This window comes from Carettochelys insculpta, chromosome 9 (genome assembly GCF_033958435.1).
Source record: "Carettochelys insculpta isolate YL-2023 chromosome 9, ASM3395843v1, whole genome shotgun sequence".
NCBI lineage: Eukaryota > Metazoa > Chordata > Testudines > Carettochelyidae > Carettochelys > Carettochelys insculpta.
In genome coordinates, this window is record NC_134145.1 from 14,046,356 (window position 1) to 14,059,264 (window position 12,909).

General features: G+C 44.9%; 1 protein-coding gene across 1 annotated transcript in view; it reads left to right on the forward strand.

The window, feature by feature from the left end:
• Positions 1-12,325: 12,325 nt before the first annotated feature.
• The window catches only part of PRKAA2 (protein kinase AMP-activated catalytic subunit alpha 2), a 39,348-nt gene continuing 38,764 nt past the window's right edge, over positions 12,326-12,909 (forward strand). The window contains exon 1 of the mRNA XM_075002300.1: positions 12,326-12,902. Coding sequence (XP_074858401.1) covers positions 12,617-12,902 — 286 coding nt within the window. The 5' untranslated portion in view covers positions 12,326-12,616. The remainder of the gene's footprint in view (positions 12,903-12,909) is intronic.

Here is a 12,909-nt window from a genome sequence, read left to right on the forward strand (position 1 = left end):
TACCTGGCCCTGCAGATTTCCAAGACCAGCATCTGATGAAGTGAGTCTGTGCTCACGAAAGCTCATGCTCAAATCTTTTCTTTTAGTCTATAAAGTGCCACAGGATGCTTCGTTGCTGTTGCACATTCCTTGGGCAGCTTTGACAGTGCCACCTTTAGAGTGTCGGATGAAAGTATAAATGGCATCAGCTAGACTTACTCCACAGACTAGTGACCTTCTCCTTTGAATTTGGCCCTACGTGCTCAAGATAATTTCTATCTTAGTGTTGTGCATTTGCTTTCTGGCCTATACTTTATCAGCTCCACCCAGACCCTTAGAGGCAAAAGGCAGCACAACTCAGCAGACACACATGTTCTTCTCACAGGAAGCTTTCTCTTGTAGATTGTAAGCACTTTGCGGGGAAGGATTGCCATTGATTATATGTTTGCCCCATTGCTGGCACAGCACCATTGCAATGTAATAGTTAAATTATAAGAATGACAGTTCTGTCAGTCAATTGGTTTTTCTGTCTGTTGTACCACCCTCACTCTTTTGCAAGTGCAATTTCATGGAACTTCCTGATGCCGGATTCCAGGGTTGTTCTTTCTGTCTGACCCTACTCAGTGATACCGCCATTTCAAGAACTGTTCAGCTGATCTGTTTTGCCGGAACTGGAGTGTATTTGTCTCCTGTGTGTGACAGTACATGAATCACTTGCCTTCTCAAGTCCGTGAATCAGGAGCCACACAACTTGTGATTCATTTGCTCATATACATACTCCATCAACCTTTGTTTACAAAACAAAGTACTCACCTTCTTTCTTCGTTCATGTGCGCGAGCAAACAGAAGAGTCTTAGAGAGCAGTCTCCCATTTCCTATTAGGCAGTACATCCACTGTATACATTGTCTTAGGATTTATGTGTTCCTGATCAAACAGATATTCTGGATTATGAAACGAGTAGAGCTGTACCTTTTGGGACCCTATGGAGCCATGAATCCCTTGGTACTGAAAATTATTCTTTATCAAATCTTCCTGTGGTTACTAAAACTTACATTCCAACAGCTTGAGAGTGAGACAGTTTTTAAAAAGTGCTACAGAGAAACATGTCAGTGATGAAGAATGAATACAGAATGTCAGATGCATATTTAAAACTACAAGAAGTCCTGTGGCACCTTAAGGACTAACAGATTTATTGGAGCATAAGCTTTTGTGAGCAAAGACCTTCTTTGTCAGATACTTAAAACTAGACTGGCACTGCAGTATATTGCAGGGAACAAGCCTCTGTTATTTTTACATTTCAGTAACACGGAGGAACCTCAGACATGGAATGGGATTCCATCATGGTAAGTACTACAAAATCACAGAGTGCAATACCAACAGGCAGAACTGAACCTGGGACGCCTCTGGAGTTTAGTGCATGAGCATCTACTACTTGAGCTAAAAGCCAGCTACCTCTCAGCTAAGGCAGTAAAGGAGACTCATTCTTTCTGTCTTTAAGCGATCTAGTCGCCACTATATGGGACAATGAACCACATCCGGTAGATGTGTAGGTTACAATAGCAAAAGAGATGGCCCCTGACCCAAAGATCTTATAATCTAAGGACCGGATAATGAAGACAACCTGCAAATCTCTAAATTCAACAACCTGAATCATGAAGGCCTTAAAAATGAATTTCTGAAATTGATGAGAATTTTGTCAGAAAAAAGACTTCAGGATTTGACCTTTTATTCTGTAGTCCACCCCAACGGCGTTGCATAAAGGGCAAGCCTCAGCAGCTGCTGCATCATTCCACTATATGGGGAAAATTAAGACAAGAGAAAGGGAATGCATATTCTATATAGGTTGTAATAGGCAGAACCCCCTTTTTTGTTGTGGGTTTGTACAATGCCCAGCCAAGCATGCTCCTGATCCACGAGTATGGCTTCTAGGAACTATGGTAACACAAATAATAAATAAATAACTATATTAATAGGAGCAATGCACAGGTTTACCTGTGAGCGAGGACACATAATTTGCCCCCATAAAATAAATGATCACTGCTAGTATAACCTTTCTGTGGTTATTTCACTGCATTTGTCTTACTCATTCATTTCCACTCACGGGAAATCTTTCTCCAGATCAGCCTTCCTTTCAGTTGTGTGCCTGCATTCTCTCAGCTGACACATTCCCATTAAAGGCTAATGTTTTAGTATTAGAGTGGGTGACGTTGATTAAAGAAGGTTAAAATGTCTTTTCAACTAATCATTCAATCATTGGCCATGTTTACCACCTGCTCATCCAAAAAAAAAAAAATAGGAGGAGCACAGCTGAATTTGGCCCAAAGATTTCTGTTTTCACTATCCTTCCATTTCTAGCTGGAAAAATGGTCCCCTTCTTCCACAATCAGTGAGCGTATTGTAATCTGCTTTGCTTAACGTGCATCTCTGTAACAGTCTTAATTAGCAAACATTAGCCATACTGATTTAAGATATGAAAGACAGAAAATGTTGTTGCCTATTTACTGCAAGTACCAGTTCAGCCCTGTGGATAGGCTTTCTCCTCACAGAAGACCTAAACCTGGTCTCAGTGAAATCTGTTTGCTGGGGGCTTCACTGGTACTAAAATTTGGCCTTGAATCATCTAGGCTTCCAGCTGCGTGGTCATTAGGCTGAATTTGTTTGTATTTGGGGGAATGTGGGGTATGACTGCAAAAGTTCAAGGGAATTCAAACTAAATGTATGTATCCGTAACATTTTTCTCCTTTTCTGATTCAGCAAATTGCGTAAAAACATTCTGGTTTCAAGTAGATTGTGAAAATATTTCCAGAGGCTGCTGCTTCTGTTGATTTCAGAGTAGACTTTAAATTTACCCTGGAGAGCAGTCTAAGGCACTATACCTAACAGCTTTGAAACCAGATTAGTAGATCTCCTGAGGACAGAGAAAAACTGCTTGAAAAATCAGCTCTGGAAAGATTTTTCCTTTGCATGACGAATATTCAATATGCACTGGAACTAGCCAATCTCTCTGCTGAAGAAAGCAGGTTTCTAATCCAAAAGCGTGAATGAGTATATTTTTATGACCTTAAAAATGCCCATTTCCTGCATTATTCAGGAGAACCTGCTCCAGCATACATTAAAGGCAATAGAAAACCCATTGACTTCAAACATGCATTGCGTAGTATTGCAAAAATTTAGTGATGCGTAAACACACAGGAGAGCATGTGATAAATAATCTCTATAGTTGCATGATGTAGCAGTATCATTACACACATCAGTTAAGAGGTCTTGAAATCCACCGCACTCACATACACTGCTAAAGTTATCAGAGCCAAAGTTATTTGGCTTTGCTTTCAGAATACACTGGTGGATTGACAAAGGAAGCATGGGTTAGCAGGCAAACCACAGGCGTGGCAGTTAGGCCCAGATTTTATGTGGCTTGTATTTTAGCTTCCTATCATTAAAGACACCTGCTTGACAGGTCTGTTGTGAAATTAAAATTTGCACAGTATTTGAGACACTTAGGTGGGAGAGGACCGCAACACCCTAAGCCTTAGAAGATAAATTAGAGGCTTTACACACTTTCAAAATATGTCTTAATAAAAGCCTGGGAGAGTTAAGTCCTCTGCTCAACAAGCAAATGTAAAAGGACTGCAAACTTCCCCACCGTGTTTCACCAGTGTCTCTCAGTCATCACCGAGTGGCCCCATCTCCAAGGCTGAGAAGGCAATTCAGTTTCCGTGCCCGTGCTGTTCTTGACCTCTTTCTGAGACTGCAAATAAAGCTGATCATTAGCGCTAATTGCAGTGGTTTTGCTTTTTTCAGTGATAGGCTACTTCAAACTGAGGGGATATATTCCTAGAACCTCCTAATCTTAGTTTCCAACTGTGATGCCGCCCTCTTCAGGCCACCCAGAAGTATAAGTCACCATGTAGCTGCTCTGTCTCAGAGTTGTGCTGGGGTATAAACCATGCAAAACCTTCCTACCATATCAGTCTCTGCCTAATCAGCTAACCCCAGTTACTGAATTCCCCAGAGGTATCTATCTCTCTGCAGCATCCAGTCCCTCTCCTTGGACATTCACCAAGTCTAAAGAGACAGAAAACACACCAGCCCACTGGGCTGAGGACGTGTAGCCTACTTTAATATGACAGCACTAAGGTGATTTATAGTAAAACTGTGGGAAAAGTCCATTAATGAAAAATACAGCTACAAAGAGGAGAAAAACAGCCAGTTCTGGCTACAAACAAAACAAAAATAACATGCTTTTCTAATGGTTAAAACATAACTTCAGCAAGCTACCACCTTGGCCTCCTTAGTTCCTCATGTCCCCCAAACTCTCAGCCTCTCCAGCCCTAAAGTAGTGGGATCCACTCTTCAGAGATTCAGAGGATGCTACTTCCTTTGTCACCTAAGTGATGGATAACTATGAGGTTCTCTTCCTTCTTTTCACAGTCCAGTAAACCTTTCAGGTGTTTTGAACTGTGAACCCCAGACAAAGTCCTTCTCCCCCTTAGGGGTGCAGATGCTATGTTGTCTTCATCAGTGTGCTTTGTCCATTGGCTTAGTCACTTTATTTGCATTTGATGTAAATGTACTCCCATTGTCCTTTGCTTGTAATCCAGCCTTGTAGACAAAAACCTACATATTCTAGGGCAGACTGCAAAACACAGGTTCCAAACATAATTCCAGCCCACACACAAAGCTATGCACAGCCTATACATACATGAGACAATGATATTCATGGTCAGCATGTCACTGGTTGTACATGTTATCTTAGAAAACCCTAGCTAAATAGTTGAAGAAAAATGTATTGGATGTGCCCTTTGCCAGCTGGTGTAAACAGTCAGGCTACATCTACACTAGAAGCATCTGTCAACAGAACGTTTTATGTGTGTACACGCTCCCTGAGTTATGTCAACAGAATGCCCCTTCTGTCAACAAAACTCTCTAGCGTAGACACATCCAAAGTGTAAACTACCAGATCATTTAATGTAAGTCAACAAGGAGTCAACAGAGTATAACCTTTGATTACTACCAGACAGGTCCGGATTCAAACCAAAGATGCAGAGGTATAAATCTCTATTTTTTTTGACAATTTACTCCAGAATTCAGCCCTGTAATGTGGTACTTTAAGGGCCTGATTGAGTCCCACTGAAGTCAATTATAGGCCTAAGATGAGGCCCTAAAGTAACCAAACATAGTAGTAACGCACTAGCCATTCACCTTAGAAACATCCCTATATTTGCTTGAATATTAAAAGAGTGTCCTCTTATTTATTATTCTCATATATGCAAAACTAAATTATCGTCTTCAAGGTAGTGAATGAGGCCCAATGAGAAAAAGGTGAGCCTATCTGCAGACACTTATGTATAGCCACATCTACATTGGTCCCTCTCTTTCTAAAGAGGCATGTTAATGAGGGAGTTTGGAAGATGCTCATGAGGCACTGCATGTTCATAGCACCTCATAAGCATATTCCAAACTCCCTCATTAACATACCCCTTTCGAAAGGGAGGGGCCAATGTAGATGCAGCTTATGGGTTTCACCATTGGCCCAGTGTGAAAACAGCTGATCTGTTTTGAATTTTTAACATCTCCCACTGAAAACTGAATCCATTTTTAGTTTGGAGAGAATTTAGCAGTCAAAATGCAACTCAGTGAAAGCCGCAATTGATACTAATTTACCACTTATGGTGCATACTGCATGTACCTATTTAAAAACACGATCATCTGTAAGATAATCAACAGTGATCTGAATGAATGTTAATCTTCTCAACCAAATGTAGGAAAATAATTACGTTGGGTTAGCAGCAATACAGATACCAGTGAAAAGAAGATTTCAAATCAGGTAATGAATACATCTTCTGGGTGCGTTTGGTTTTTGCTATTTAATAATATTTCAAAGAAGTCATTCAAACCAAGACTTCTGACACAAAACACCACACCAGAGACCCAAAATAGCAAAACTACGAGTGCTTAAAATGTTCAAGAAGTGCTTTAATTTTCATTCATATTTGAGAATGGTTCCGAGCACATGGAGAAAGGACCCTATTTATAAAACATTTGGCTAGGTGCCACATAAATGGCACATGTATTGAGCATAGAGAACCCATGTGGAATGTGCCTTTTCCACATCAGGAATGCATTTCTCTAATTCATAAATCCTTTCTCCTACCTCTCACCATTCACTAAAGTGAAACTTTTTTTAGTTTGACATTGGAATGGGGATGGAGGGGAATGAATGATTCTCAAAGGGACAAGACCCAAAAGGAGAGACATTTCATTTGAAACAATGCACTTATTGAACACACACACACATTAATGCTTAAAAAAACGTATCACGTGGATATTAGGGAAAACCTGGAGACTGCTAAGGACCACTTACAGACCACAGGAGCTGTAACAAAACCAATAATGATGGAAACGCCCAGTTATCCTAGCAATCTGCTAATAAAGTACGCTAGAGCAAATGATTCTAAAAACAGGCACAAAAGTAATTACTAAAATATTTTTAAAATGTACTACAATCATTTTGTTTCTTTGTGTTACAAAAGGAGTCCCAGTCAAGATTGGAACCCCACCATACAAGTCACTATACATACAGCCCCAGAGAACTTACAGTCTAAACAGACAGGCAAAGGGTGGGAGAAAGGAAGGATTATTACCATCTTGTTACAGCTGGGGAACTTGGACACACTGCGATTAAGTGATTTTCCCAAGATCATACAGGAAGTAGGTGGTGGAGCTGCAAATTGAAGCAAGATCAACTGAGTCCCAGTTTAATGCCTGAACGGTGAGAATATGAATGATATATGATAAATGAGAAAGCAAAGAAAATGCAGTGGACAAAAGCCCATGATGTGGGATGCATAAAACTAAAGGCTTATTCTGTATTCCTGGCTTCTAAATGAAGAACATGCATTAGGTTCAAACAAGGCTTGATTTATTCTATGTCATTGTCAATTGAACCCCTAATGAATCTGTGCCTCTAGATCCAAGCTGGAGGATGGAAAGTGGGGAGGAAGATGCAAATTCTGGCCGCAGAAGCCAAGAACACAGAGCAGTTACCACTTGAAGAATTCGTTTGACTTTTGTTCCTATCTTAGGAAATCGACAGACTATCTAGGAGACACAGGTGGAAAATTCAGTGACATTTTTCACCTGCCAAAAGCATCTGGAGAAGGAGGAAGAGACTACAGATGTGGCATACTTGAACTGGCTGATGCTGCACATCATTCTGGGTGTGACTGTCAATACAGCTCACAAATCCACAAGCACGAATGGATGGAATCCCATCATCCATTGGACCTGGGATGACCAGCAATTGTTCCAGAACTTTAGCATGAAACCCACCTTCTCACAACATGTCTGGGCCTTTGTAAGCAGCTTGCCCGAATCGCTAGCATCACAACACATGCATGAGGGTGGCCTTGCTGGTCCAGAAACAAGCAGATATGAGCATCTGGAAGCTGGCTACACCAGACTACTACAGCTATAGGTCAGCTGCTAACCAGTTTGGGGTTGGAAAGCCCAGTGTGGGCAAAGCAGTGGCAGAAGCTTCTGAGGCAAGCAGGCATCTGATTTACTCAGAGAAGGGAGACATAAAAACTAGGCCTGAAGTAATGCTGGTTTTGAGGGAAGGGATTTTCCAAACGATGCCACGGCCATTGGTGGGAATCATGGTCATAGTTTGCATGCGCACACACACACACACCCCATCCCTAAAGGAGCACGAGTATCTAAACCACGAGATACCACACTACTCATTATGCAGGCCCTTATTGCTGAAGTATGGCTGCCACAATAACCTGTGCTGCAAAAGTTCCTGATGCCTGTTTTCTGATGACTGGCAGTCTACATTCATGGTCATTCCCACCACTTGATATTGTCATAAACAAAGTTACCATCCTCACTCTTATGGGATCCACGTACCTGCATTTTGCTTTGTTTATGAAATCAAATTGTGGTCTCAGAGGCCCTGGCAAAAGAAGGACTACGTGTTGCCCATCCCTGGTCCAGCACCCTCAATGGTCCTGGATGAGGGATTTTGCCAGACTGGGGGAGGTGACTGACCTCTGGTCTCTGGTTGCCCACACTGGCCTGCCACATGCAGCCATGCAGGGCTGCCAGGGGCTGCTGACTCTGCACCGGACTTCTGGGGGATGCTGGCTCCCCAGTCCTGGCTCTGCACAGGGCTGCTAGGGGATGCTGGCACCCAGACTCTGGCCCCTGCTCCATGTGGAGTTGCAGGGGGATGCAAGCACCCCAGTCCTGGCCCCCACGTGGGGCTGCCAGGCAACACTGACTCTGGACTCAGCCCCGCTGCCTCCCGTTGGGCTGACAAGAGGCCAGCTTGGGTGCCCTCCTGCGCTGACCCTCTGGTCCAGGAGAATCCCTCATCCTACCAGATAGGGGGTGTTGCCAGACCAGAGAATGCCAGATTTTGGAGGTGCAACCTGTAATTACACTCTCCATGGGCACAGAATAGTGATTGAATTTGCATTTGGAAGATTGAAATCCCTTTGGTGTTGTTTACAGACCTGTTTGGATGCCAGTGGCATCCATGATGTCTGAATTATTGCTCTTCACAATCTTTCTGAAGCCAAAGATCAGCCATTTGCAACTGACTACTAGTCCGCTGACAGTAATAGATGGCGGACCCTGTACACTCAGCTGGAAAATGCCCTATCACAGTTGAAGCAAGATGTCCCCAGGCCACAGAAATCAGGAATCGTCTGTGGTCCCACATCATGGACTTCAGTGGACCAATGGAAGAGGGAGATAAGCATCTCTATGGATGTGTTTGTACAGCCATGTTAACAGTAAATGAAATGCTGTTGCTCTATGTCCTGAACATGAGGATTGATGAACAGTGCTTCAGTATACTGGAAGACAAATTTTTCAATTTCCAGAATCTATGAGGAAGTTTTGAAGCTATCAGCACCCATCTGCATGGATTACAGCTTCCCTACAGTTTCTCATACAGTCTGGTCTGGCTACACCCATCTATACTACATGCAAATACACGATAAAACAGACACTCCAAGAACTGCATAGCCATCTCCTCCCTCACACCCATTTCCAGACTGAATAAAACCCAAACTGTAGTTTTGACATTGATTTTGTCACTCATAGCCTACATTTCTCCCCCTCCTCTATACAGGTTTGCATTATGCTGTAGCATGGCCAATTTTACTAGTTTGCATACTAAAATGGCAGGCAACATAAGGTTCTTCATTTTAACACCCCAGCACAGCTGTGTAAGTATGAGAAAGTATCAAGTAAAGATGTAAGTTTAAATGCTTGCTTTACTGTTGTTTACATTTGTAGGGCTCCAATTTCAATTCCACACAGTCGGGGTGTGGCAAGAATCAGAGACACTTTTGAAAGAGGCATGCAAATGAGGTGCAGGTTTACATATCTGGAGCCTCATTTGCATATTCTTTCGAAAGAGCGTCTTTTGAAAGAAGAAGAACACTGCAGGTGTGGCTCTTTCCAAAGTAAACCCCTTCTTCAAAAGCACTCTTCTCCCATTTTTTATGGGCAGAAGTGTTCTTTAGAAGCTCGGGTTTACTTTCAAAAGTGTCGCGTCTGCACTGCTTTCAAAAGAAGCTCTTTTGAAAGAATATGCAAATGAGGTGCCAGATATGTAAACCTGCACCTCATTTGCATTTTCAATTTCCCTCATTTGCATGCCTCTTGCAAAAGAGCAATGCAAGTGTAGACACAGCCAAAAAGAAAAGCGATACACAACTACCTTCTAGTCAGGGTCTTGCAACAGCTTGAGTGTGATGGTGCTATGTGGGTTGCCAAGAGCTTGGGAAGGAAAGACACTAGTCTTGTTGATCTAAAGCACAGGCCCAGACTGCTTGCCAATTCTTTCATGGTGCAACACAAGGCTTTATTTGTTTTACCTCAGCAAGCAGGGGGAAGTCTTCATTAGAGAAATGGCCTAATTATCAATAACTAAGCATAGCCTTCAGGTGGTTAATCTGGGTTATAAATAGTGCATTTAAAATTATCTGAGAGCAATTCTAACAAGAATGAGTAAAAATAGCCTTCTTGGAACAGCTGTGTTATCTATTATTACATGATATGATGGTGTGTGATTACTTCATTGCTGAAATGGAAAAGCCGCACTAATGTTTATCAGCATTATAATTGGTTTGTTTATAGCAGCAGTCACTCCAGACTAAGCACTTCCCAGTTAGTCCAGATGAGCCAGTCCCTGCCCCAAGGAGCCTACAGCCGCAGGACTGACAGAGCTTCAGGGAAAGGGAAGGACAAATATGACTTTTTTGTATATCGGGCAAGTAGAAGAAGCACTTCATGAGGGACTGAGAGGTAGCCAAGGCATATTCCAGGCCATTTGGCAGAAAGCATGACTGTGATTGCATGAAAAACTGGGAAGGCTGTTTGGAAACAGGATTGAGGGGTGGGAGGCAAAATAAAGCTTGACAAATTGTATGGCACACATTTTCAAATGTAGTGATGGGCTATTCAAATGTGCTGTACTTGCAGATAGGGTGCCTGGGCAAGGGTTTGAAGGACACAATGTAAGTCAATGGATAACAAAGTCAGCTTTCTGATTATTAATCAGGTGTCTCTTCCTGTGCCTCATCTTTAGTTTGCTGGTCCCTTCAAATGTGCATCTGGCAGAAATGCTCCTGCTTCCAAGATATTAAACTACAGTAAACTTCCATATCTGGCATTCTGTGATCTGGAACTCTGAAATAACCAGCATTTTAACCATAAGTAAATGTTAGTTACATTTTCCATATGTCCAGTACAGTGAAAGTAAATACAGCACACACAGTGTACATTTACAGAATACAATACTACTGCTGTTGGTAAATAAAGTCCTCTGCAAACATTTTTGCTTGTTTCTTACTGTCTAATCTTGTTTTTCTTTAGAGTTATGCAGTGCTAGGTATTGCTCTCTATTATCCAGAATATTTGAATAGCTGCCAACCTTCTGGTCCCAGGGTTGCTAGATAGCAGGTAGTCCATCGTATCCGACAATGACATCTTGAGCTTGCTTAGGCTCATCAGTTGTATATGAAAGAGTTTGCTGTATATCTAAGGCTCAGACCAATGGGTGCTACTGAACTTCAAAACAAGTTTAAGGCTAGGAACCTGGATACAAAACCTTGGGCCTGCACCCTGCAGCCTCCCTCATTTCATCCCCTGGCACACCCACCAGGCAGTCCACAGCCCCTGCATGCTCCATGCAGAGCCCTGGCTTCATTCCTCTGTGCACAAGTAGTTCATGCAAAATACAACACTGCCCCTCCCAAACTGTCCCCCACACACACCGACACGGCAAATCCTGGACAGGCCTGTGCCCTGCTCCCTCCACAGCCTGGCATCAAACCCATATGATTTGGTATCCCTCTCCTGGGCTGTTTACCTTATCTTGCCCTGTCAGTCCCAGCCCCATATCCTACTAGCACCACTCTTTCCACCCCGCATCCCCAGTCTCATCCCAGTCTTCAATTCTGCAACCCCCTTCCTCCCCAGCCTGGCACAAGACTGACTGCACCAGACTGGCCTCACCCCATGCCCTCCTCCTGCCCTGACCTCATGCCACCGTACTGGCAGACACCTCTCCTGACCTCCCCTTGGCTTAGCACTGGCTCGCTCCCTTCCCCATCTTCTTGGCATAACGTTCCTGCCCTCTAGCTCACTGTGCTACTGCCTCCTCCCCAGCCTGAATCCTCTCCCTCACCCCAACTTGACCCTAAATGTCCCTGTTCTTCTCCTGCCAGTGTGCTGCCCTGGTCTCTCCCCAACCCTGATGTGGACTCTGCTGCCCACTTTTCCTGGCTGACATCTACCTCACACCTTCTGGTCGCATTAGCAGGCCTGGCACGTAAGAACAGCCAGACTGGGGTGGTCCAGGAAGGAGATCACATGGGGGCAGGTGATGGTAGGGAGGGGTAGCGTGGTGGTTTAAGTGTTGGCCTTATAAACCCCGGGGGTTTGAGTTCATTCTTTGAGGAGCACATTTAGAAGTCTGGGGCTGGACTTGACGACCTCTTGAGGTCCCTTCTAGCTCTATAAGATATGTTAAAAGGTCCAACTAGCCCAGTATTGTGTGTTGCGCAGGGGCCAACGCCAGATGCTGCAGAGGGAGTGAACAGAACAAGTGATCTTAAACCACCTGTCACCTAGTCCCAGCCCCTGGCGCGTGGAAACTAGGGACACGAGTCTCCCGACATCCCCAAGACGGACACTGGCACCCTGCCTACCTCCTACCCTCTGATCCTGTGCCATTCCTCTCCCCCTCCCACGCCTGGCATCCATCCCGTCTCCTCCTCCTCCTCCTCTTCCACATGCTGCCAGCCTCCCACAGCACCATTCCTACCTCCGGCCCACGTCCGGCAGCCACTCCTTGGCATGGCGCCTGCCCCACATGCACCCTCCACCCTGCTTCCCACCCAGCCTGACGCGCCACTGTTCCTCGCCCCACCTCAGCTCTGACACACTCACACCCCGAGCCTGGCAACACCTCCCGCATTTGCCCACGCACCCTGCCTCTGCCATTCCTACCTCCCTCAGCCCGGCACCCACCCCTCCTCGCCCTGTGCATGCCCCCGCCTGGCCTGACACTGGGCCAGCCCTACCCCTCCCAGCCTGGCACCCCCGCCCCCGTGCATGCCCCCTGCCGGGCTGGCGCTGTGCCAGCCCCTTGCCCCCCGCCTGGCTCGCTGCAAGCTCCCGCCCCCGCCGCCTGTGCATGCCCCGTGCCACCCCGCCTGCCCAGGCGAGCATCGCCCTGCACCACAACCCCCCGCGCTCCCGCCCGGCCCTGCTGCATTGTGGTCCCTCCGGCGGCGCGCCGCGAAGATGGCTGAGCGGCAGAAGCACGACGGGCGGGTGAAGATCGGGCACTACGTGCTGGGGGACACGCTCGGCGTCGGCACCTTCGGCAAAGTCAAGAGCTGAGT